This window comes from Trichosurus vulpecula, chromosome 2 (assembly GCF_011100635.1).
Source record: "Trichosurus vulpecula isolate mTriVul1 chromosome 2, mTriVul1.pri, whole genome shotgun sequence".
NCBI classification, from domain to species: Eukaryota; Metazoa; Chordata; class Mammalia; order Diprotodontia; family Phalangeridae; genus Trichosurus; species Trichosurus vulpecula.
In genome coordinates, this window is record NC_050574.1 from 299,163,874 (window position 1) to 299,188,875 (window position 25,002).

The 25,002-nt window shown below is 39.4% G+C and overlaps 1 protein-coding gene across 2 annotated transcripts in view; it reads right to left on the minus strand.

Moving 5' to 3' along the window:
• CCDC93 (coiled-coil domain containing 93) overlaps positions 1-25,002 on the minus strand; it is a 123,912-nt gene that overhangs the window by 36,355 nt on the left and 62,555 nt on the right. For both annotated transcript variants that reach the window (XM_036743449.1, XM_036743448.1), the window contains 6 exons: positions 13,695-13,811; positions 9,962-10,024; positions 5,971-6,044; positions 3,277-3,358; positions 2,543-2,614; positions 523-594 (listed from right to left, as the gene is read on the minus strand). In XM_036743449.1, coding sequence (XP_036599344.1) covers positions 523-594; positions 2,543-2,614; positions 3,277-3,358; positions 5,971-6,044; positions 9,962-10,024; positions 13,695-13,811 — 480 coding nt within the window. The remainder of the gene's footprint in view (positions 1-522; positions 595-2,542; positions 2,615-3,276; positions 3,359-5,970; positions 6,045-9,961; positions 10,025-13,694; positions 13,812-25,002) is intronic.

Below are 25,002 nucleotides of genomic sequence, written 5' to 3' on the forward strand. Positions count from 1 at the left end.
TTCCATTTAGAATGATTGTGGAGTGTGGTATAAAGTGTTAATCTAGGCCTAATTTCTGCCAGACTCTTTTCCATTTTTCCCAGAGGTTGTTTTTTAATCAAATAGGCAGTTTTTCTCTGGGCAATTATGTTTTCTACTTTATCAAACACTAGGCTGTTGAGATCTATTGTTTCTGAACTCCCTTGTCTAGTCTGTTTCATTGATTTATCTCTCTATTCTTTTTTTAACTAATACCAGATGGTTCCAATAACTGCTATTTTGATGTCTCTACAAGTTGGTTCTGTGTATATGATTTCCTGTGGCTAAAGCTAAACTCTATGTTCCTTTTAAAATCATCAGTATGAAAAAAAAGATATGGCATGAAATGTATTCCATAAAACTTTAAAAAAAATTCTGTAACTCCAGACATAAATTGACAAGTTTAAAAACAGTCCTGTCTACAAGAGTTATCTGATTCTTAAATAATGTGACTTTCTAACTCCAGCATGTGAAATCATATTTAGTCAATAGTTTTCTACTCACCAGCAACAGACGGATTTTCTGAAGCTTTTCTTTCTCAGTTTTATACTGTTGGTCTATAATTCTGGTGGGCTCCTAAAATTGAGAATCCAATGGTCATTTACAGAAAAATAATTTCCACTCAAAAAAATTTAGCATTTTAAAAAAATGCATTACAACATTTGACAAATTGTTGCTTTGAGAAAAGATTAATAAACTTTAGGTGGAAGCAAAAGGCGCTTTAGCACACAGAACTGAAAGGAACTAACATGGGATTTTGAGATTTTAAGATTGAGTAGGGCATACTGGTAGTCATTTGTCACTAAGTCTGGGTTGGTTAACTCTCACTTAGAGTTTAGAACTAATTAGACTAAAGCTGTGGGTTCTATTACTGGGTGGTCCAGTTAATTCTGCTTTATTTCACAGCTACAGACTTAGAAATTTTCATGAAAGAATGCTTCTGGCATATAGGGAAGAGACCTATTCTCATTATGTTAGGAAACTATTCTTACTTTCTTGTGGCTTTGAATTAATATTAGAATTCAGACTGTTCTCATGGCCATAGCCTATACCAGGGGACGGATTTGTTCTGTGAAGTTTGGATTCAATCAAAAGGCCACACTTGAGGGCCTCGAGGGCCACATGTGGCCTCAAGGCTGAAGGTTCCCCACCCCTGGACCTTAAACTCCAGACAAAGTCCTTTTAAATATAAGCTATTGCTACATTCTCCTAAACTACTAAAGAAACAACTAAAGTTTGGCTGCTGTATTCTGCTGCTCATTGCTGTAAGAGATACTTTTATATTTAAATAAAGACTTTGTACTGCTACCTATGGAGCCAATGTTACATAGCCCAACACCATTACTGAAGAAAATTCTAAGTGGATGACGACATGTTGAGGGTGATACGTCTTGATTTATGAAAGTCAAGACATCAAATCTGTAACACAGTCATTAACAATTCAAAAGAGTAAGTATGAGAATATGGCAAAAGGGAAAAAACAATGGACTAGACAGAAGTCAAGAAACATGGATTCTAATCCTAGCTCTTCCACTAAGCAGTTACACAGCGACATAAGGGACATTCCCCATCTTTGCGCCTCAGTCTCCATATCTAAAAAAACGAAGATGATCTCTAAGGCTCTGTCCATCCTGAGCACTCTGTGACTGTTTCTGTACTGGCAAACAGGGCTCCTCAGGGAACAAAAAACTTTTAGCTACTTACATAAAAGTAAAAACAAATCAGAGAAAGATCATTAGAGTTCTGTTTGTATGAAAGAAATCAAAGTGCATTTCAACCTACAGACCCTCAAGAAATCCCCTGAGTTAAGACTATGAACATGACCAGTAAACCTCTTGGACTTTATATGTCTCTGCTTGGGGTGAGACCTGCTAACAAATAAAGTGAATTCTATTCTTAGACTCTCTCACATTCTTCTATTAGGTGAGGGAATGGTCTAACCACGATAAGAGGCTGTTCTGAATTTCTTGTGGCTTGGAACAGATCCTAGAATTCACTGTTTTCTAGGCTCTAGTGAGATGTCCCTCATTGATAGTGGTGAACTCCAGGATATGGTTTCTTCACAACTCTCTGCTAAACAGCTGAATGAAAATTCAAATCCTTCTTTGTTCTCTCACAAAAACAGTTTGTAGTCTCTAGAGAAACATTTTGTAACTAGGGGATGCTATCTTTGGTAGTATCAGGAAAATTCTAAAGGGGACAATATAAGTAGCAGACACCCGATACTCCCATAACTTTCCCTTCCTCCCATCCTTTAAAGTTGGCTGTGATAACAAGAGGGATCTGGTGACTTCTGGGTAGTAGGTTTGAATTCCAAGACCCATGGTTGATTTTTTTGGTCAGAAGAGAAGGCAGGGAAAGTAGGGGTACAGAGTCTGTGGGAGAACTGAACACAACATGGGAGGAAAGAATTTTCAAAAACTTGACTTTAGACCTGTTACACAGACTGGCCAAGGAAGAAGAGGTGTCTTGGTAACAGAAAACAGAAAATTCAGAGTTTTGAATTCTAATCCAGAACCATTACCTTTTCATCTCCATCTTCTGATGCTTCTGCTTTTAAACTTTCAATATTCTGCTGCAGACGTGTCATCTCTTCCTTTGAAAGCAATACAAGTGTTTATGACCATGAACAGCTATCATCTACATGCAATTATGGAAATGACTGATATAAAAGCCATATATCCATGCTCCCTTAATACTTTATCAGTAAAGTTATTAAAATACATGGAGGGGAGCAGTATGGGGAATGACACCACCCTCTCCCTCCATACCCTCTTCTCAACCACCTTTGAAAATCTTAGCTCTCCTTTAGGGTTCAGCTTGAATCCTCTCTTCTATACGAAGGCTTTCCGAATCAACCTATCCTGTACAGGTGTTAGCTGGACTAGATGCCCTCTGACGGTTCTTTCAATTTGGAAGGTCTCTGATTTTCTGAATTCTTGTAGCAGTTATTAATTTGTACCACTTGCTTGGCATTTGGGACACAGGGCCTAATCCTGTTACTTGTGTATGTATCTTACTTCCCTTATTAGACTGTAAATGCCTGTAGGGTATATATGTTTGGGTTTGTTTTTCCACAACACCCATCACAGTGGCACATACACAAGAGGCCTTTAATAAATGTTGACTGAATGAACAAACAAACGAATGAAATAACATTTACAGTAAGTGGCTGTGACAAGGGGTAGTGGGGGGAAGGTAAGGCATTTTTATTATTGTGGAGAAAGGGGAAGGGAGAAGGGCAGGCACAACACTTACTCTACAATGTGCTTTGAACTCTTGTTCCTGACTTTTCAGATTTTCATTCATAGCTACAAGTGCTCTTAAATTCTGCAGAATGCTGAAAAAGAAGACCAAGAAGATAACAGAGGAACTACATTGTTTCTTTCTGAAAAAGACCTAAAACCAGCTTTCCCAGGTACAAGAGCCGTATCTTTTATTTCATTCCTTTCTCTAAAGAGCGCCTTGCACAGAGCTTTCTATAGTGATAACTGATTTTTATTTAGGTGAAAATCTAATTTATATCCCTATTTTCTGATAACTATAGCTTATCATATTGCATCCAAATACTGTGAATTCAAGAACTTAAATCATAAATACGAGGACATCAAGGAGTTTCAGGAGTGTGGGATATTTAATCATACCAGCAATTCAATTATATACAGAGTATAAAAAGGAATGAAAAATCTATCCTGAAGAGGAAATAGATCTCCCTAAGACCATTAAAAATTCTGATTTGGAAATAAAAATGTCAACTCTCTGACAATATTTGTCCCAGAATGTAAATAGATTAGTAGTAGGAGAACAGTATAGCGGACTGGACTCAGGAGTCAGATGACTCAGGTTCAAATCCTGACTCCAACTCATAGTGCTCATGGCCACAGGCAAGTCATATAACATCTCTGAGTCTCAACTTGCTCATCTGTAAAAACAAGCTAATAATATTTATACCATAGGGTTGTTGTGAGGAAAGTATAATTATAAACTGCAAAGTGCAATTAGGAATATAAGTTATAATTTTATTATTGTTACTAATTGTATTGTAATGTGCCTACTGAATATTCCACTGAAGAACAAATCCATTAAAATCCTGTTTCTGGGCCAGAATTTACATATGATTTTTATGAATTTTGTAATGTGGGTGCCACTGCTATGTAGAGAAAATGAACTGATACTTAACATACTGAGTCATTTCAATAAATAACAAGAGATGTCAATAATAAGCAAAACATAAGAATCATGAAAGACCCTGTCCTTATTTAAAACCAAATGTTGGAAGGAACTATTACACGTCTCCTGCAAAAGGTAGACATGTTCCTTCTCAGAGTTGGGCTAATCTATACTTATACTTCTACCCTTCATATGCAAAGAGGATCCAGCATTAGCTGAGTCACCATGAGCTGTTTTTGTAGTGGCTGCAATAGGTCTGTTCAACCCCTACTGAAACCTGTTAAGGGTAAAGGGAGATAATCAAGTCAGGCTGGTCTCACGCATGATGAAAGACCATTGCAAGGTTACAGAGCAAAGAAGAGGCACTACATGACCTTAAAATATACAAGAAAAATAAAAACAACAGTGAATTTTTGAGTATAAGAATATGTAACATTTCAGAGTAACCCTCCTATAAGAAGTCATGAAGGCATTTCAAAGATCCATGATATTGTAACATTCTCGCTACAGATGCAGCTAAGTCCTGATCCTTTCACACCTTGGTTCTTAGGAGTTTTTAACCTAAGGTTTATGAACTTTAAAAAAAAAATCACACACACACACACACACACACACACACACAGTTTTTAACCTAAGGTTTATGAACTTTAAAAAAAATGTACACACACACACACACACACACACACACACACCCCTTGATAACTGTATTGTAACAGAATTGGTTTCCTTTGTCATCCTACGTATTTTATTTTATGCATTTAAAACTATTATCATGACAAGGTATCTGTAGACTTCACTAGACTACCAAGGAGGTCTATGACACAAAAAAAGTTAAGAAGCTCATTTCCTTAGTGAAGGAATATTTTTTGGCTGCTGACCAGCCTTTTGATGATAAGCTCCTCTGAACTCAGCCAGACTGGTCATTGGATGGTGGGGTGTCAGTGGTACCACAGTCGAAGTCTTTGCAAACTTGCGAAGACCTCGAAAATTATGTACTGCATTGGCACAGTCTTGGAGAACCCAGGGTCATGTTGAAGGAAGACTTCAGTAGAGATGTTTTATTCAATTTAAAATAGTTTTAGCTCTTCAATTCTGAAGCAACCAATGCCAAGTATGATTATATCAGTATAGGGAAGTCCCAGTTTCCTATTCCCATTGGTATGCATGGGTGGGGAATCTGTGGCCTTCTAGGTCCTTGGGGGTGGCCCTTTGACAGAGTCCAAGTTTTACAGAACAAATCTTTTTATTATCGGGATTTGTTCCGTGAGGTTTGGATTCAGTCAAAGGGCCACACTTGAGGATCTAGAGGGCCACATGTGGCCTCAAGGCCACGGTTCCCCACCCTTGGTATAGGGAAACTTCCATTGACGTGAGTGAACAACTGCTCTGCAGCTCACAGTCTCTGAGGGTCGCCTGGAGAACTAAGAAGTCACACAGACAGTATTTGTCCGAAGTGGAAGTCAACCTCAGATCTTTCTGACTTCAAGGCTGGCCCTCCATTTCTTGTGCCATACTGTCTCTTATAATTAGAATATATTAAAATTATCCCTGAGAAACTTCTGGTATGGTTTTAGATAGAGAGGGGGAAAAAAGTAGAAAGGGCACAGTCTGGGTCCAGGAAGCAGAGAATCAAGCTAATGGCCTCATGTGAAATAAAAACCATGGCCTAAGTATCATTAGTATCATGTTCAAAATAACCAAGTGAACTAGCCACTGACAATCCTACAATTAGCTTGCAGGGAAACCAAAATGGATTCACAATCAGGTTAGGAGGAAACTTGCCTTGGGTCAGCCTGGGATTCTATTTTCTCGAGGGCTGCCAATTCTTGGTCCAGTTTCTCACTGTAACTCTTTACCTGTGGGGAGACAATGGCCATGTCATTTTCATGGGCTTGGGGGAGTGAGGGGACCCTGCCACACTCTCTTCTCACTTTGGCACTGTAGAATAAATAAAACTTGTCTCATGTTCATGTGGGTGACACCAAATTTGGCCTCAGATACCATTCTGCAAGGTGACTCTGGAAATGCCAGGCAATAAAAAGGGGGAAAGATGATAGAATAACACTGAAAATCCCAAATCAGACTGCTTCTAGCTCATTCAAGTAGGACTGAAAAGTTGTAGCAATCACTTTATATAGCAAAATAACTAATGGGTAGTGAACCAAATATAAAGGCTAGGAACACCTTTTCATTTCCCCAACTTATGTGGAAAAAGTTATTATGAGACATAGTGTGGCATATAAAACACTGGAATTAAGAGTCAAAGACTCTTTTTGAATTTGGGGTCATTTGAATTTGAATTCTACCTTTGACACTTACTAGCCAGACATGGACACGAGGGGTCACTCTCTCAGGATCTTAGTTTTCTCATCTGTAAAATGGGGTTAATAATAATGGTACTGCCTACCTGAGAACCATCTATTCAGAGCCAGAAGGCATCTTAGAGCTCTCTAGTCTGACACCCTTATTTTACAGACGAGGAAGATGAAGTTCTGAGAAGTGATGTGATTCGGCCAGGTCACAGAGGTAGGAAGTATCATAGTCATAATGTGAACCCTGGTGATCAGATTCCAAATCCAGCATTCCTTCTACTGTATGTCCCAGGTTTACTATAAGGAAAGTAACTGGTAACTTCAAGAGTATAACCCGAGTTATTTATTTTTAAGGATGACCCTTCTAGTCTTCATAAGGATGTACAAAAACTATTTTAGGCAGTTGCCAAGTTGTCTTATTTGCTGCTCTGAAACACCGAGGCACAGAGTTTCTCCTTGTGATTTTCTTTTTAAATACGGCTGGGGCATTCACTGAAGCAAAATGAACGGCAGAATGAAGACTACTATATTTCAGCTTGCAGGAGCCAGGGCTTCAGCTAGCCATTCTCCTTAATTAGTGAAGGATGAAGGAGGACAAAGGACAAGAAAATGCCCTTCAGGTGGCCATCAGGTGAGTTCAGAACTATGAAGCAGGCTCACAGGGAGACTGAAGCTCCTACTAGATCTGGGGTAGAGATAGGGAGTGCAAATTTACCATGGACTAGTGTTTAGAGTAGCTTCATTTAGCATTTACTTTATTTTTTTTTCAGGGGGGTAAGGCAGGGCAATTGGGGTTAAGTGACTTGCCCAAGGTCACACAGCTAGTAAGTGTGTCAAGTGTCTGAGGCCAAATTTGAACTCAGGTCCTCCTGACTCCAGGGCCGGTGCTCTACTCACTGTGCCACCTAGCTGACACCCAGCATTTACTTTAATTGAAAAGCTTGTACTCTATAACTTTTCTTCTAAAGCATGAGCTCCTTGAGAGCAAGGATTGTTTGTTGTCTTTCTTTGTAGTCCTAGCACTTAGCACTGTGCCTGGCCCCTAGAAGATGCTTATGCTTGTTGACTGGATTGACTTCTAATTTTATTTATTTTATCTTAGTTTGGTTGTGTGTGTGTTTGTGTGTGTGTGTGTGTGTGTGTGTGTGTGTGTGTGTTTTACAATATTTCTTTTGTAGACTTCACTGTTTAGGTCTGGATCTAAGGGAAAGTCGAACTGGAGTGCAGGAGTGCATGTGCCAGAGGGGTTGGTCACTGGCACCTACTGTCACAATGTGGTAGTGGTGATGGCCTGGAGCCATCTTGCCCAGCTATGAGAGAATGGTGGGAGGGACTGTGAGGACTTCTGGGAGCTACCACGGGCAGGACTGACTGCAAAGATCCATACTTGCCAGCTATTGCTGTTCGGGAAATTACTTCACAGATTACATCTGTTTTCTGATGTCCTTCAAAATTACTAGAGTGGAATATGTGGTCTCTTGGAATTCTGCATTCTCTCAAAAGTATGTAAGACACAAGGCTATAAAGACTGAAAGGAACACTTCTAAAAGCAGGTCAAATCAGATACTGAGTGAAATAACTCTCTGACTCAACAATGTATAGGCTAGAGAGTGTAAATCACCCTGAAACGAATGAGCCATTCATCTGATCCCTTTCTAAACCAAAGACTACTGCTTTGGAGGACATTCTCAGATGCTGGCAGGGTTATCATTAAAGCATCATTTTTGATATAAAGCTTCCTACTCTCCCATCTCACTCTGCCCATACACACTTCCCAATCCAGAAACTACTTTTCTATACTTTGGCTTTATCATTAAGCAGGTAGCTTTTTGTGTGGTTTAAGTTATACATTTCCTCCTGGACCTAAGATTCTAAGGCCCAAGGGCTGAAAGATCCTTGAAAAGTTATCAGGTATAACTCTCTGCCTCTGGGCAAGAATGCCCCACACTTTCCAAGACATGTTCATTTTAAGAGCTCAGGAAAGAGATGTTCCAGTGTCCCTTAATTATCTCCCTTAATTACAGGTTCTAATAATTTTCAACTCATAGTCAGGAAATTTTCCCCTATAACCAACCTAAAACCTTTCTGCTGTAAATCAAAATAAATTTCCTCTCATTTGGTCCTCAGTGGATATGGAGAACAGGCGCTCAGCACTAGTGAGTCTGAAAAATGCTGAAATCTCTCCACTCAAGTTTCTAGGTACAGGGGTGGGGAACCTTGGGCCTCAAGGTCACATGTGGCCTTCTAGGGCCTTGGGTGCAGCCTTTTGACTGAGTCCAAGTTTTACAGAACAAATCCTTTTATTAAGAGGATTTGTTCTGTGAAGTTTGGATTCAAAGGGCCACACTTGAGGACCTAAAGGGTCACATGTGGCCTTGAGGCCACAGGTTCCCCACCCTTGTAGGAGAACTAATCAAGTCTGAAAAATACCTACCAATGACCTGGAAGGAGATTACATGTAGAATTAAACGATCTCAGTCAAAGACCAAGTTACTTCAATCTGTTCGTAGAATAGAAATAGAGCTGAACATTTTAGTTCATATTTTTCCAAAACTTCAGGGACAAGTTTCATTTGTTTCTGGCACATGAAAGGAATGAAAGGGGTCTGATGAGAACCACCAAATATTACTTCATCAAAGTTGAACTATTTTTATAAGAAAATAGATGTGCTATTAATAGATTTTTTCCCCCTCTTTTCTTTACCTTGGTAACAAAATGAAGAAAAGTAGAGATCCATGAGATATGAATTCTTGGCGGTAACCTTAGGATATTTGTAACCCAAAAGATCATTTAATCTAATATAAACTAATGTTCTAGGTCACAATGCACTATCTCACTTTTAAAAAATCATCTCCTCAATTTTTCAAAACGAGTTAGAATATTCAATGATCCTATATGATATACATATACATATATATATTTAAAGTCTGACATCTCCAAAGGTAAACAACTTTTTTCTCTTAATGAATTCACTGAACAATAAACTTCTTGAGGGAATGTCTATGTTCTCTACTTCCCTAGGATCCTCAGCCATGTGTGTATTATGAGGTTCCCCAGCCTAGGTGCCTATTCTTCCTCTATTCTGCCTCTCCAAACCCCACCATCCAACCTTCAAGGCTCAGCTGAAATACCACTCCTATGATACCTTCTCTCCAGCCTCTATGACCGCTTTCCACTCTAATTCACTGGAGCACCCACTCTATCTACTACTCCTGACATTTGTAACATACTTTCTTAAGTTATTTAACTTTTCATAGGTGATTCATGTAGGGCCATCCTAGCTCTCTTTCTAGATGGTAAGCTCCTTGGGGGCAGGGGCCATATCTATTACTCTGCAGTTCTCCTGCACCAGTATAAATTCAATAAATACTGACGGATCAAAAGTCATCAATAGTTCCTTGTACCAAATGCGTGGCTGAACAATTTTTTTTTTCAAAAGCCAAAGAAGGAGAGAAACTTACTTCTGACAGTTTTGTCTTCGCTTCATCATATTTAGCTTGTAAGTCTGCGCACTTGGCCTGCAACTGTAAAGGATACAGAGGTTAAGAAAAGCAAAAAAGTGGTTTGCAGAATAATGACACTGTGCATTTGCGTAGTGTTCTATAGTTTTCAAAGCACTATAATATCCTTATTACAAATGGTCTTCACAATATCCTTTCTAGTAGGGTAGGGCAGAATTGCATTATTGTACCCATTCAGCAGAAGATGACACTGAGGCAGAGAACTGAGACCTGGGCCCAAAGTCCACCGCCTCTCAAGGCAGCCAGTGTTTTTTCCACAATGTCATTATATCTCCCTATAAACAAATAGGAGGGAAAAACCTTTAGAATCAGATGAACTAGAATGAGGTCAGTAAGTGAGCCTGTAGGCAAATGCAGATTATTTTGAGCTAATTTGAGATGGTGTTGGAGCTGTTGGGGCTATTCTCCCAAGAGTTTTTCTTACTTGAAAAATAAAATAGCACAAAACTCAGCCCCTACAGACTCAACCCCTACAGAATACTCTTTTTTTTTTTTAAACTTGCTTCTCTTTGCCACAGCAAGCAATAAATTCACAGAACGTTGGCACTAAAAGGGATTTTAGGAACAGTCTAATCCAACCTTTTTTTTTTTTAATTAACAGATGAGAAAAACAAAAATTGACCAAAGACACACAATGAGTTAGTGACAAATCTAAGACTAGAACCTAGATCTCATGATTCCCAGGTCAATGTTTTGTCCCTGGCCATTGCCTCAGAGATGGTGAAGGAAATTTAATCTAATTGCTTCGAATGTTAATTAATGCTTTTAAAGACAAAAGAGATGGTCATGAAGAGTTGGACACAACGGAAGAGAATAAACAACAAACCACAAAATACAGTTCATAAGATCCTGGCTCTAGTCAGAAGGGCCATCCAGTCTGACCACCTCAGTTTATGGAATGGCCCAGAAAGAGTAAATTTCCCAGGCCATAAAGGTCAGAGGCAGGATCTGAAGACAAGCTGCTGGATTACAGAACCAAGGTTTTCTCCATTATACCACACTGCGTCTGAACTGAATTAATCTGAACTGATCATGAAAGTATGGCTTTAGTACATTTGGAAAAAATGTTACTTGGTTAACTACTTATGACAGATGGGCTAGACCAGATGGTGAAAAATATGCAGAATTTCATCAAATCCAAGAAAAAGATAATTAATTCTGTTTAGTATTTTTCAAGCTATACATTTTTTTATTGAGTTAACATTTTAAATGGCCACCAGGACATCATCTCTACCTTCTTCATTAAAAAAAAATACCCTCTGCACAAAAGAAGAAGCTCTTCACAAAATGATTTTAGGAAATGTGCAAAAATCCTTTAAAAGTTGATTCTCTAGACTTAGTTGCTGTCAAACTGATCTTCCTAAATTGCAGATCTGACTGTGTCACACCCCTCCCTTTATTCAATAAACTGCAGTAGTTTCTTCCCATTATTTTCAGAATAATCTATAAAATCCTGTTTGCCCTTTAAAACCTTTCAAATACTAGCTAAGATCCCAACTTTTTGTTAAGATTAACTTTAATTTCTCCTGTTTATAGCTTATTCATACAGAGATTTTTGCATGTTGTCTCCTCCATTAAGCTATGAGCTTCTTAAAAGTAGGGACTGGTTTTTGCCTTTTTTTGTATCAATGGTGTTTATCACAGTGCCTGGGACATAGTAGGTGCTTAATAAATATTTATTGTGTGCAGGGTTGTGGCTATAGCTCCCTGTTTATTTGCACCTGCTGCTTCATCACTTGCTTGTCACCACAGCACTTTGAGGTAGGTAAAAAAGGTAAAACGGTATGGGTGATGTCTTTTGGATTGAAGTGAGGCTGAGTTGCACAAAGCTGTCAGCCTCACTCTCTCTTCCAGAGTTATCAGAGTCCAGTGGCAAGACAGAGTCAAGATGACTGGTGATGGTCAAGGATGCAGCAAATGACCTTGGTGTCTTTGATGTCTAGACAAGCTCTAAGAGCTCTACAGCACCTGCTTCAGCTGCCTTCATAGCTGTTGGAACAAATTGTTCTCACCCACCCATTCTGCTGAGGGAAGTCTTCACATGCTCGGGGATGCTCCCAACTCACTAGTGGATTTGAAGCCCTTCAGTTACCCTCAACCTGGTTTAGCCTGTCTGCTGAAATGGTTTATCAGGTGTGACAGCTGTGTGTGCTCCTGGAGCCACATGTGAAGGTTGGGTGAATCAGGTTGAGATCAAAAGTGGAAAATAGCCCTCACACCAGAGGTACTAGTCTTCCCTGAACACGTGTATACCTCACCATTGGGCAGACTCCCACTATTGACTGGCATTCAGGTTAAAGTATGATGGGATGTGCTGGATACTGAAGGTACAGAAGTAGAAGCCTCAGTACTCTGAGGAGATTATTGCCAAGGGTCTACCCTGGCTATGATTATATAGTCTACGTCAAGGTTTTTAAACCTAGGGTCTACACTCATTTTAAGAATGTTTTGATAACTACGTTGCAATATAATTCGTTTCCTTTGGAATACCATGTATTTTATGCATTTAAAATTACTATTCCAAGAAGGTGTCCATGACACAAAACGTGTTAAGAAGCCCTGGTCTACATAATCACATGGAGATCAGAGAAATAGCCTTCAAAAAGGAAAAAATTATTTCTGAACTAAATGGCAACAACCTAATGAAATATGGGATTTATCCCTCCTATAAAAATTTTGGAGTTAAGACATACTACTACTTAAATCAAATCTCAGGCCTCAAGACATGCAAATAATTTTGAGAGTTTGCTATATTTGACTTAAAAGCAAACATCCATATCTATCAAGAACTTTTGCAGTAATATTTGGAAGCTGTCTTTCTTAAGAGAACAGCCCATTTTGTATTCAAAAAGAGTTTGAAAATTAATTCTGAAACCTGGTTTCTCTAATCCCACTTGTGTGTTAAGTATTTTTTGAATGAATCATTTGTGCACACATATTTATCCTTGACAGGATAACTGGTCAGTAACAGGAGGGAGATTTCCTCCAAGCAGAGAGCTGACTCCCTCTCTAAACCAAATGGGAAATGACATACTGATAATCCTTTCATCTTAATCCGATCCTTTTCCATTACATTCTTGGGGGAACTGTCACATTCCTTCCATTTGGAATATGGCAGTGAAAGCCTCTTTAAGCAGAAAACACTCAGCAGCCAAAGAGAAGTCTGAACAAAGGAATGGCTGAGTTTGGATCAATCACTGTAATTACACCTTTTGAACATGCTGGGTGAGTAACACTGAGAAATGTATGAGTCTGAAATACAAATGTGAGTGCATTTCTGGGAAAAAATTAATTGTTACAGAAACAACTGATGTTTTTGTTTTTCAGAAAAGAATGTTCTCTTTCCCATGGTCCTCTGCAAAAAGCATTTTCATGAAACTAGCAACTAACATACACAATAAGCTTCGTATACCCTAACATTTTCATTACCTTCCAAGAACTAACTCTTCCAGTGGGATCCTGTGTGGCACCTCCTAACCAAAGGGTCCTCCCATCATTCTATCCCCATGTCCCATAACTCCCTTCCAGCATCTTCCCTCTTACTTCCTCTCACCCTATTCTCTTCCTACTTTCTTCTCTCTCCTTTTTGATGCTGGTAGACTCTTTGCCCCTTCTCTCACCTCTTCCAGGATATGATTTCATTTTAAGCAAATAAAATTGTAAAGAGACTAACCTCTTCTAGAAGTTTGGTTTTCTGTTGAATTTGCTTGTTCAAAGAAGCGACTTTTCGGCGATGTTGCTGGGTTACTCCCAATTTTTCTGGACTTGATTCAGCCAAAAGTTCTGACTGCTGTTGGTAAATGGGAGGAAAAAGACACAATGACTAAGACATTCTCCATCGTTCAGTTGTGCATTAAACATTCCGCCATTGTTAGTGGAGACAGAGAACTTTTGGGCTGTCAGTCTGAGCACAGAGAGAGCAGACATAGAAGTCCCCTTTGTAAAATTCTGATCAATGATTCAATAGGCATTTAAGCACCTATATGTCAAGAACTACGCTGGGAGAGGGGAACCCAAATATAAAAACAAACAGTCTCTGCTCTCAAGGAAGCTTATGTTAAATTTTTGGGGGGAGGAGAGACTTAATATACAACATGTACACATATATGTGTATATGATTACTGAATATGAAGTTAAATGCTCTGGAGACAGAACCACTAAACTCCTCTTTCTATGAGGTACAAGAAAACACACAAGTAAGGCATAGCAATGTTCGACTTCGGTAACAGCGATTCTGTGACCTGTCAGCTTCACTTGGTATAATTACATGTCTCATGAGTCCAGCCCACCCTTCCTCCCCCCCAAAACCATGTATCTTTGTCACTTTTACCTGTCAATTAAATTTCACAGAAATGCATTTAAAATTATGTAAGATAACATTTTCTTGATAATTTCTTGTCACCATTTGGCTTCTACATGACAAAATAAATGAGTCAAAAATCCAAATGAAGGTATATATCGACACTTATTTAGTATATAAAATTTTGTCTATGGGGGTACAAAGGCTAAAATGAAACAGTCTCTGCTCTTAAGGAACTTACATTCTATCAAGACACACAAGATTTACACATAGAAGTAGAACTGCCTAGGCAACAACTTAAACTGGATGTCTATGAGACAACTAAAACTCAACATGGACAAAATGAACTCATTATTTTTCTCCTGAAACTCTCCTGTCTTCCAAGCTCCATTATGGTCCAGGTACCACCATCCTCCCAGTGACCCAGGATAGAAACCCCAATGTCACCCTTGACTTCTCGCTCCTTCTCACCCTCTCCCCCACCATATCCAAATCAGTGGTGAAGTCCCGTCATTTACCTTCTTATCATCTCTCAAATATGCCCCCTTCTCTCCTCTGACCCTCCTGCCATTCTAGTGCAGGCCCTCGTCACTTCATATCTGGAATGTTACAATAGCCTTCTGATTGGTCTCCCTGCCTCCAGACCCTCCCTACTCCCGTCCATTTGCCAATGAGATGTCAAATTGATCATCCTAAAAATACAAGTCTGATTGTTATTCAATAAACTCCAGTCGCTCCCTATGCCTCCAGCATCAAATGTAAAATCTTCTGGTTCTGAAAGCTCTCTAAACCTGGCCCCTTCCTACCTTTCTAGTCTTTCTATGTCTTACACCTCTCCTCTCCCTCCATGCACACTTTGATCCAGTGACACTGGCCTCCTATTGTTCCCCGCACACAGCTCTTCATCTCCCAACTCCATTTTCACTGCTTGCCTCCCACATCTGTAACTCTCTCCCTCATCATCTCTACCTCCTGGCTTCCTTCAAGTCCCAGCTGAAATCCAAATTTCTGCCAAAAGCCATGCCCAGAACTCTTTAATCTCAGGGTTTAGAGATTATCTCCAATTTACCCAGCACATATCCTGTTTATACAATGCATGTTATCTCCCCTCATTTAACGCTAAACTCCTCAAGGGCAGGGACTGTCTTCTGCCTTTCTTTGCATCCCCAGTGCTTAGCACAGTGGCTGGCACACACAAGGTATTTAGTAAATGCTAACAGACTGATGAAATTTTAGAAGGAGGCATTAGCAGTGGGGAAATGCAGAAAGGCCTCATGAAGGAAGGGATGCTTGAGCTGAGCTCTGAAAGAAGCTAGGAACTCTAAGAGACAGAGAGGCATGAACAGAAAGTGTATGCAAAGGCAAAGAGATGAGAGATGGGATATCTTGTATGAAGAAGAAGGCGGCCAGTTTGGCTGCACTTCAGAGTGCATGAAGGATAGCAATGCACAAGGCTGGAAAGGCAGCTGGAGCAGGTGTGAAGGGCTTTAAATGACAAATAGAACCTTCAGCCCAGACCCAAGATGGCTTAGGCTACTGGTTTCATTCAGTGGCTCTGGAATTCAGCCTCGGGGGCATATTCTCCACCCTAAATTGCAGTTACATTACTAGGAGATAGCTAAGAGAACTCAGCCACTTCCTATCAGCTGCCAGTGGGCCCTAGCCATGTTTTCAAACAATTATTATTGTACTCGAGATGGTCATCGGCCAGCCTCTCCTCCTTCAGTCATGACTACTGTGAAAGTTTTGGAGTCTGGGCTTCCTGGTGAGAGCTCAGCTGAAGGTACTATAACATTGAAACAGTAGGGCAATAATAACAACGTAGATGACAATTGTCAAAATGCCTATGTAGTTCTGTATTGTTAAGTATATGAGACTCTCCACATAGAAGGTAGAAGAAATAAACCATTTATCCAGACACCAGAGAACCGCATCCCATAACCAAATGCTCAGCTCCCACAGCCAGTCAGTCCACTTCATCATAACAGCAAGGAACCCAAAACATTCAACAGAGAATATCACAATATGGAGCCTCACCATCTCAAAACCTCTCTGACCCCCTGCTGGGGTCTTCCCCAAAACAAACTCACAGTAGAGCTAAGTCAGCCTGTTCAGTTCTAACAATCGCAAGGGTGGCCATTAACAGCCATAACATCTCCCCACCTGTGACTTAGGCTTCCTGTGTAAGCAGGTCACATGGCCCATTAATGGGTGGGAAAGATCTTCAAATCTAAATTGCTACTACAAACATCTAGGGGAAAAGCCAGTGATACCAGGATCCCCCCCACCCCCCATGAAAAAGTGGGAACTGTCAAAGGATGAACCATATTTGTGAAATGGATGTGGGAAGATGGATATACAAATGCTGAGAGATTGTGTTTTTGGGGACTGACTTGAAGGCACCAGCTCAGCTGCAAAGGCATCATGGAGGATCATACAGCAAACATTATATCATGATATTTTATCTTGAAGGTAGGAGAGTTGGGGAGAAACATATATCCTAATATATGATAAATACACTCAGCTCCAGTAAAAAAAAAAAAAGACAAATAGAATGGTTTGTATTTAGTCCTAGAGATAAGAGGAAGACTTGTTCCCTCTACCTTTCTTGTACTCACTGAGGCCCTCTATCGTCCAGATGACAGTTACCCCGGCCACTTTTTCCAATACTGGTGGCACTTTCATTCAATACACCCTGACTCACTGGCTGAGTTGATGGAGTTGAATTACTCCTTGCTCCTCAATGCTACTTGCAGGCTCTCCCTCTATAGCCATCACTCAGTCATCTTTTCTCTTTTGAGGTTCATTCAATGCATATTTAAAACCCAATCAATTCTGGTAGCTGTTATATATAGATTTCTAGGACACACCCTTCTTTCCTCAATGAGCTCAGCACTTGGCTCACGATCTTTCTCTCCTCTAGTGATCTCTTAATTGTCACATCTAATGGACTTGCTCAATCTTCATCCTTCTTGACCTCGGCAGGCTGTTACACTATTGATCAACTTTTCCTCCCTGATACTTTCTTCTCTTCAGGTTTTTGGGATACTAGTCTTTCCTGGGTCTCCTCCCAACTGTCTGGCCTCTCTTCAGTCTCCTTTGCTGGATCTTCATCCAGTAAGTCATGCCTGCAAACAATGAGTGTGATCTCATCAGCTCCCAAGGATTAAACTACCTTTTCTGGGGCAATGATTTTCTCCCAGATATTTTATACAGTTTAGAGTTATTTTAAATGGGGTATCTTTGACTATCTCTTCTTGCAGGGTTTTGTTCGTGGTATATAGGAATGCTGCCTATTTATGTGGATTTACATTCTCAGATCTCCTTGTGCCATTGCTTCTATCTTCTACATATCTTTGAAAAATCCAGGTCCACTGACGTTTCCTATGCATCCAAGTCTTCTTAAATAGCTCTCCCACTTTCTTCCCCCTTAGAATTGTTTTGTTGAGAGCATTACACCTTGATCTAATCTCAATGACACCTATGAAGAAGAATTCATCTCTTTGCATTAAGACTTTTAGGTCAATGTGTTTATTACCAGTATCTAGTGAATTGGTATACAGACACTAGTGTCTATGTAAGTACTATTACCGTTTTTCTTGAATTATTTCATGTAAACCACTGAGTATCTCCATTGCTAATCTTCATTCTACATTGGGCTTGTAAGTCTCTGTGGCACAAGTATTAATCATTCTATGCAGCTACCTTTCTTTCTGCCCTCTCTCTTTTCATTTTAAAGTGCTCTTGATAAGAAGCACATGCCTGCAAGCAAATTTTAGAAGAAACATGAAATGAAGAAAAGTAAAAGCACAGATAGTGAACAAAATAAGTATAATTAAAGACAAATTTAAGAGGCAACAAAACTCAGATTTTTTTAAAAAAGGTTTACATTAACATCAAGGTAAAGCACACAAAAATTCAATTCTTATTAATAATAACAATGATAACAATGTCAAAGGAAACAACGGCTGCCATTTTTAGTGATTTACATTTGCAATACACTTTATATATACTGTCTCATTTGATAATCACAACCCCCTGTAAAGCAGGTGATATAATTACTGCCATTTGAGCAATGAAGAAATTGAGGGTTAACAGGCTGATTTATACATCACCCAAAGTTACACAACTATTAATCCAAGCATTCACACTCCAAATTCAATTCTCTACTACACCACGGCTGCCCCCTCACATCAAAGATAGTTAATTTTACACCGGGAAAAACACTAGTTCTAGCTTCAGCTCTGCCACTAAAGAGTTGTGTGACCTTAAGCAAGTCACTTACCTTTCTAGGGCTTGGTTTCCTTATGTGTTTAAAAAAAAGAAAGAAAGGAAGGAAGAAAGAAAGAAAGGGAAAAAAGAGAGGGAAATGGAAGATCAGACTAGGTGGCCTGTTAGGACCTATCAAGTTTTAACATAAGATATGATTTAAGTATCTATTAAACTAAAATTTCAGTAATGCAAAGAGAATTTTAAAGATTCTAATGTACTTTATGCTGCATGGTTTTTGTTTTTTTCTAACAGCTTTTCCTATAGAGAGATGAATAGGATGAGAAAGGAAGCAAGGGTGCTGAGAGTATTTTCACCATCTATTTTGGTCAACCAATTATTCATTATTTCTTGAATAATTTAGCAGCATCATTAGTAGATGATGAATTATCATGGCCTAATAACTCCAGAGGTGGGAAATAATCAGCAGGGCATGACTGCATAAAGCTGTCAGGAACATTGTTTCTCTATCTCCTGGGATAATGCATGGTAAAGAAAACAGAAAAACAAACCATCTGGTATTCCACAAGTTTTATCCTTCAAACTTGGGACTCTGGGAAATGCCAGCTTATGCTTGCCTACCAACTCCTCTGGGGCAGCTGAAGTTGGCTCTGCGTAACAACTGTTCATGAGGCTTGTCAAAATATGGTTAATTCCGGACACAACAAAATATTCACAGAACATAGGGCTGGGATTGGAGGAGGGAGGGAGGGTTAAGACAGACAGATTCTGAAAATGAAAATAAAAATAAAGTTGGGGAGGAAAAAGTCCCACCAGGCCTTCAAACTAATTATCAACAGTGTCAATTAAAATTCATCATTCATTATATCATCATCATTTTTGGCCATGTTCCTCTGCACCAAAATTTCTGATTCGTTTGTTTTCAATGGCCATATGCTGGATACTTTCTTTCCTTGCAGTTTGTCTCAGCTTTTGCTTTTAACGTCTGATTTATATTCACTGACTCTGATTTCCAAAGCCCTTGGAGTATCCTGACTACATTGGACTCTACAAACAGAATTATATAAGCCTCATAACTCATGATTCATTAATACTTGGAACAGAGTTTCCAATTCATTGGGCTTACCCCTACACACAATATGTCCCTATATTTGAGTTCAGGATTTAGCCTTGGATTTATTGCTCTATTTGTGTTATTTGTTTGTCTAACTTTAGACTACGTTGAGTTTTGCCAGGCAAGGACAGTTGTTTCATTAGAATTATCTCCTTCTCTGATCCTTTCCATCCTGCCCTTCTTGCTCAATTTTCATTCATTTCAGTTCTAAGGGATACTATCACTATATCACTAACTCTCAGCCTGCCCACTGGATCAGAAAGCAGTTCAGGGCAAAGTACCAAGAAAATACAAGCAGTGCTCTGCTCATCATAGCCTTTCCAACAAACACACCATGGTCCAGGACTTTGATTTAACTCAAAGGCCCCCAGGCTACACTACCAGGTTTGGAAAGGAATTTTCTTTTACAACAAAGGGAGCCTCCTCCCCACCAGCAGCCATCTGGGTTTCAGAAGAGAGAAAGCCAGAGGCAAAATGCTTTCATTTGGTCTCCCTACCCCTCCAAAAAGCTGCCTTTTCACCCAAAGGATTCCTCAAATGTACTGACACTGAGAAGACACCAAATAGAAACACTCATCATTCAAATGTCACCAATGGGAAAGGAATCTAAGGAGAAATCTGGAAAGCCAGGAAATAATCTCTACCCTTCCCATCCTCCCATAAGTACTCTTTCTCTCCCTTCATATAGTAGCCAAATAATATAAATCTATATTCATTTGGATGTTTAAAGCACGGTAAAAATGTAACTTGTTTTTATTGCGTTCTAAGTCATTTTCATTTGTTTTTTCTAACTAGGCTGTCAACTCCTTGTACTAGGGGAGTTGGTCTTTTTGAAGACAACAAACATTCACTGTACATTGTACTGAGCTGGGAACTGGAGTAGAAAAAGTTTAGATGAGACTTGCTTTTTGCCCTCATGAAGCTTACAGTGGTAGTGGGGGAGGAGGCGAATGACAGGACATCAACATAGATAGCCACAACACACAATATTATTATATGATAAATACATTAAAAAAGAAAAAAATAAAGCATTATATGAGTGCTCTGCAAACTTAAAACTGCCTTAAAAATGTTAAGTGGTGTCAATATTATTAAAATAATTTATGGAGATATAGTCCCTAGCATCCCAACTACACAACAAAACTAACACTGACTCACCCAGGAAGAATGCTTTCGAACGTGGAATTGAGAACCTGACTATACCTGGGTTTTTAGCTATCAAGTCTGGTTTTCTTTAAACACACAACTTGAGAGGCAATTTGATGTAACGTATAGAAAACTGGACTTGGAATCAGGACAGACCTGGTTTCAAAGACTGCATCTGACACGTACTGACTGTGTGACTATGGTTATTCCACTTAATCCTTCATGGCCCAGGCAATGCTCTAACATATATAAATTGTAGAACTGGTGCCTATCTTCACTGATGGAGTGATTTTCCTTACTAGGAGATCCCTACACAAGTGAAATCAAATTCAATGAAAAAAAAGAAAAATATAATATAATCACTATGATGCTATAATAGCATGGATGATAGTGATGTTTAACTAAAAAGGCAACTGAGGCCACTAATCCATACGTAAGGATTCCTGCAGAGGCATAATAACTTAGTTTTAAAATGTAATACTATTTTTTAAATTATATTTTCACTTATTTTGTTAAGCATTTCCCAATTATACATCTGGTTCTGCTGCTTTTGTGAGTGGCCCATGGCAGTGTTATGCACTTCTGCTCCAGTTTACCATATACTTGGTGACTGCTCAACTGGATGTTGACTGGAAGGTGAATTATGGTGAACTGTGGCTCCTACTTAATCACTTCTGCCAAACATTTATGTTGGTGGTGTCATAACAAAGTAATAGGTCTTTTCTTTCTGGATATATAAGCACCTGAAAGATATCAGGCATGATGCAGGTCATTTTAAATATAAGAATGAGAATTTCTGACAATGCGGAAAAGCATGAGAATAATGATTATTTTTTTTTCTAGAACCAAAGACAACCATATAAGGAGTTTTAAAACAAACATGTATGGGCTGAGTTAGGCCAGATTTTTTTCAGCTCCGTGTTCTAAGGTATTCATCTTTGATGAGTTAAGTAGTTTCCATAATGTTGTCTGCTTTAGATTACAGAGCTATATCTTAATAGTTTCGATGATGTTGATAATGATGTTACTGTTATATTTGTATAGCATTTAAAAATTTTAAAGCACTTTCACATACATTATCATTTTAAAGTGGCATCTAGAGACATGGTATCTGAAAGAATAGAAATTTCATATGACTCCCCAATCTCACGACATTTTCCTGAACAAAATGTCATTTCAAAAGCAAGAGATAGAGCCATAGGAATAAACTGTTCAGGAGTATTTTGTAATAAATTTGATCATATTTATTCCACTCTAAAGACTTGCACATAGGACAAGCAACACAAAATCTACCATCATCAAGGAGGAGAAACAGCGTTGAGTGATAGGTCTTTGTAGATTGTACCTCTTTTAGGAAGGGACACTTGGTTTCCCAGTCTCAAGCTTTATCTCTCCTCTCCCATTATTCACCTAAAAAGATATTCCTAAAGCACAGATCTGCACAGATCTGACCATGTCACTACCCTGCTCAATAGACTCCAGTGGCTCTGAATTCCCTGTAGGACTTTACACCTCACTTCCCCCTTCCCACAGCCAAACTGGCCTTTCAGTTCCTCACACATGATATTCCATCTCCTGTGTCCAAGACTTTGCATTGACCATGCCTGGAATGCCCTTTTTCCTTACTCCTACCTCTTGGCACCCTTAGTTTCCTTCAAAGTTCAGCTCAAATGCCCCCTTTTCTATGAACCTCTTCTCCCAACCACAGCTGCGGGAACTTCCTCAAGGTTACCTTGTATCTACTTTATATCCACTTATATGGTATGTATTCGCTCATATGCATACGAGTTTTCTCCCCCATGATGGAAGTTCCTTTGTGGCAGAGGCTTTTTTTTTGAATTTCTAGCACTTAGCATGGTTCCTGGCCCAAAGTGGGCATTTAATAAATGTTGATCAATTTCAAGATACCTGGAGTCAGCTTAACCTAGAAGGAAGCATTTGTGAGAAGCTCCACGTCTATTTGTCCTCATAGGCATAAAGCAGGGTAAGCTCCAGCCTTCAAGCGTTACTCATATCACTTTGCCAGCTTGGTTGATATGACCAGACTAGACAAGCTCATCACCCATGTGCTTGATTTCTGCTAGAGGCTGGCGATCCTCACTGTGTGTATCCTTGGTTTAACATCAATACATTATGACCAGGTCTATCAGAATGGAGAGCTGGTTTGGAACCAGAAGATAATGAGACTGGTTTTGGACATGCTGAGTTTCATAAGATTGCAAGAACATCCAACAATCAGTAGAACAACAGCTGACAATAATAGCTAGCATTTTACATAGCGCTTTTAAGGTTTGCAAAGCACTTTACAAATATCATCTCTTTTGATCCTTGCAACAACCCTGGGAGATAGGTGCTATTACTATGATCTTCATTTTACAGTTAAGGAAACTGAGGCAGACAGAGATGAAGTGACATGTCTAGCATCACACGGCTAGTGAGTGTCTGAGGCAGGATTTGAACTCAGATCTTTCCGGACTCCAAGCACAGCACTCAGTCCACTATACCACACAAGCTGCACACTAGTTGGTAATATAGGAATAGAGCTTGGCTGGGAGGTCAGAGGCAAGGATGTGAGAGTCATCACTACAGAGGTGATAGCTGGAGTCAGAACAGATGCAGTCACTGAAGGAGAAAACATAGAAGGTTAAGTCAGCGGTCACCCAGCTGCCATTCCTCCACAGTGTATTTTGTTTCTGAATTTTGCCAAAGGATTTGTTAAAGTTAGAGGTTATCATTAATGGCAATTAAAAAAAAAACTACTGTATTTTCAGTACCAAAATATTATATTAATAGAAACATAACATGAGTGGAAACAGGTGCAATGCCATGCTTTTTCCTTTGCCTGATACAACTTATGACCCTCAGTCTTGGCCCCAGCTGGGGTGTGGTCTGGCTGAGAATCAATGTTTCTTTTATGCTAAGGTAAAATTGCCCCTTGGAACTCAAACCCTTATTTTGGCCTTATTAGCACTGGGCTCTAATTTAACTAATGTAAACAAACTGGCAACCAATCTTTAAGTTTTAGCTTTAGAGATAAACCTAGAGCAGGGACCCAAGGAGTTACTCAAAGTGTTACCTGTTCAATACCAATGTGTTAGTCAGTGCCTACTATGCGGTAGGCATTGTGCTATGTGCTGGGGATACAAAGAGAAGCAAAAGACAAGAGGTTTCTAGTGGAGGAGACCAAGAATCTGTGCCTTTTTACTGATAACTTGGATAAAGGCTTCAATGGCAGGTTCATCAACCAGGGATAACAGACTAGAGATGCAGAATGAGAAATACATTTTAAGCCATGGCAAATGTTTAATGGGACAGTCTATGTAAACTTAATCTCCTCTACTGCAACAACAAACTTACAAGCCAAAGAGAACTTGGTGACTAGAAGTCATATTGTTGCTAAATAAGTATTTTCTCATTGCAATGTGGATTTGCTTAAGATATAATATGCACTACCCAAGCAGCAACAACATTAATCCCAGAGCATTAAGTATCTTATTTCCATATTTAGTATTCCTTTAGTCTAATTAAAATGAATAATTTTCAGATGAGTGAGCATAAGTTACATTTAAATCATATGTTTCTCCATTTGCCTTTATGTTTGCAGATGGTGCTATAGGGACCTTTGTGTAATGGGAAGCTATTTTTCAACAGCTAAAAAAGCTCCTTCAATGGCTGAAATGAAGACAGTCCCCTACCCCCCACCCCCAGCCAAAGCTGACTGCTCTATTGGTCAAACATACAATCTATCAAGTGATTCTCATTATGCATTCTAAACACTGTCCCCAAAGCCAGGAGCCATTCACAAGCATTCAGAGAGCTCTGAGCCCACTCAAACAGAAATATGCACATAGAAACATACCCTCGGAGCAGCTGCAACTAATCCCGCCAGTCGGCTGTGTCCATCGAAAAGGGGAAATGTGGGGGTGGGGGGGGTGTGTGGAAAGAGGGGCGGGGGTGGTTGTAGGAGGAGAGGGATAGATGGAGAAGGGCTAAACAAAGGCACTACCTCAGACTTCAAAAATAAACTACAACACAAACCCATTGGGACATATTGCACAGATCTCCTTTCAATTTTGCAAAATGTAGCACTTTCCACAAGGACTAAATGTTGTCTATAAATGTGTTCTTAAAATATATTTTTTTTCAATCAACAAAAATCTGCCTTCTCCTCCTCACACTTCTTCCTCTCCC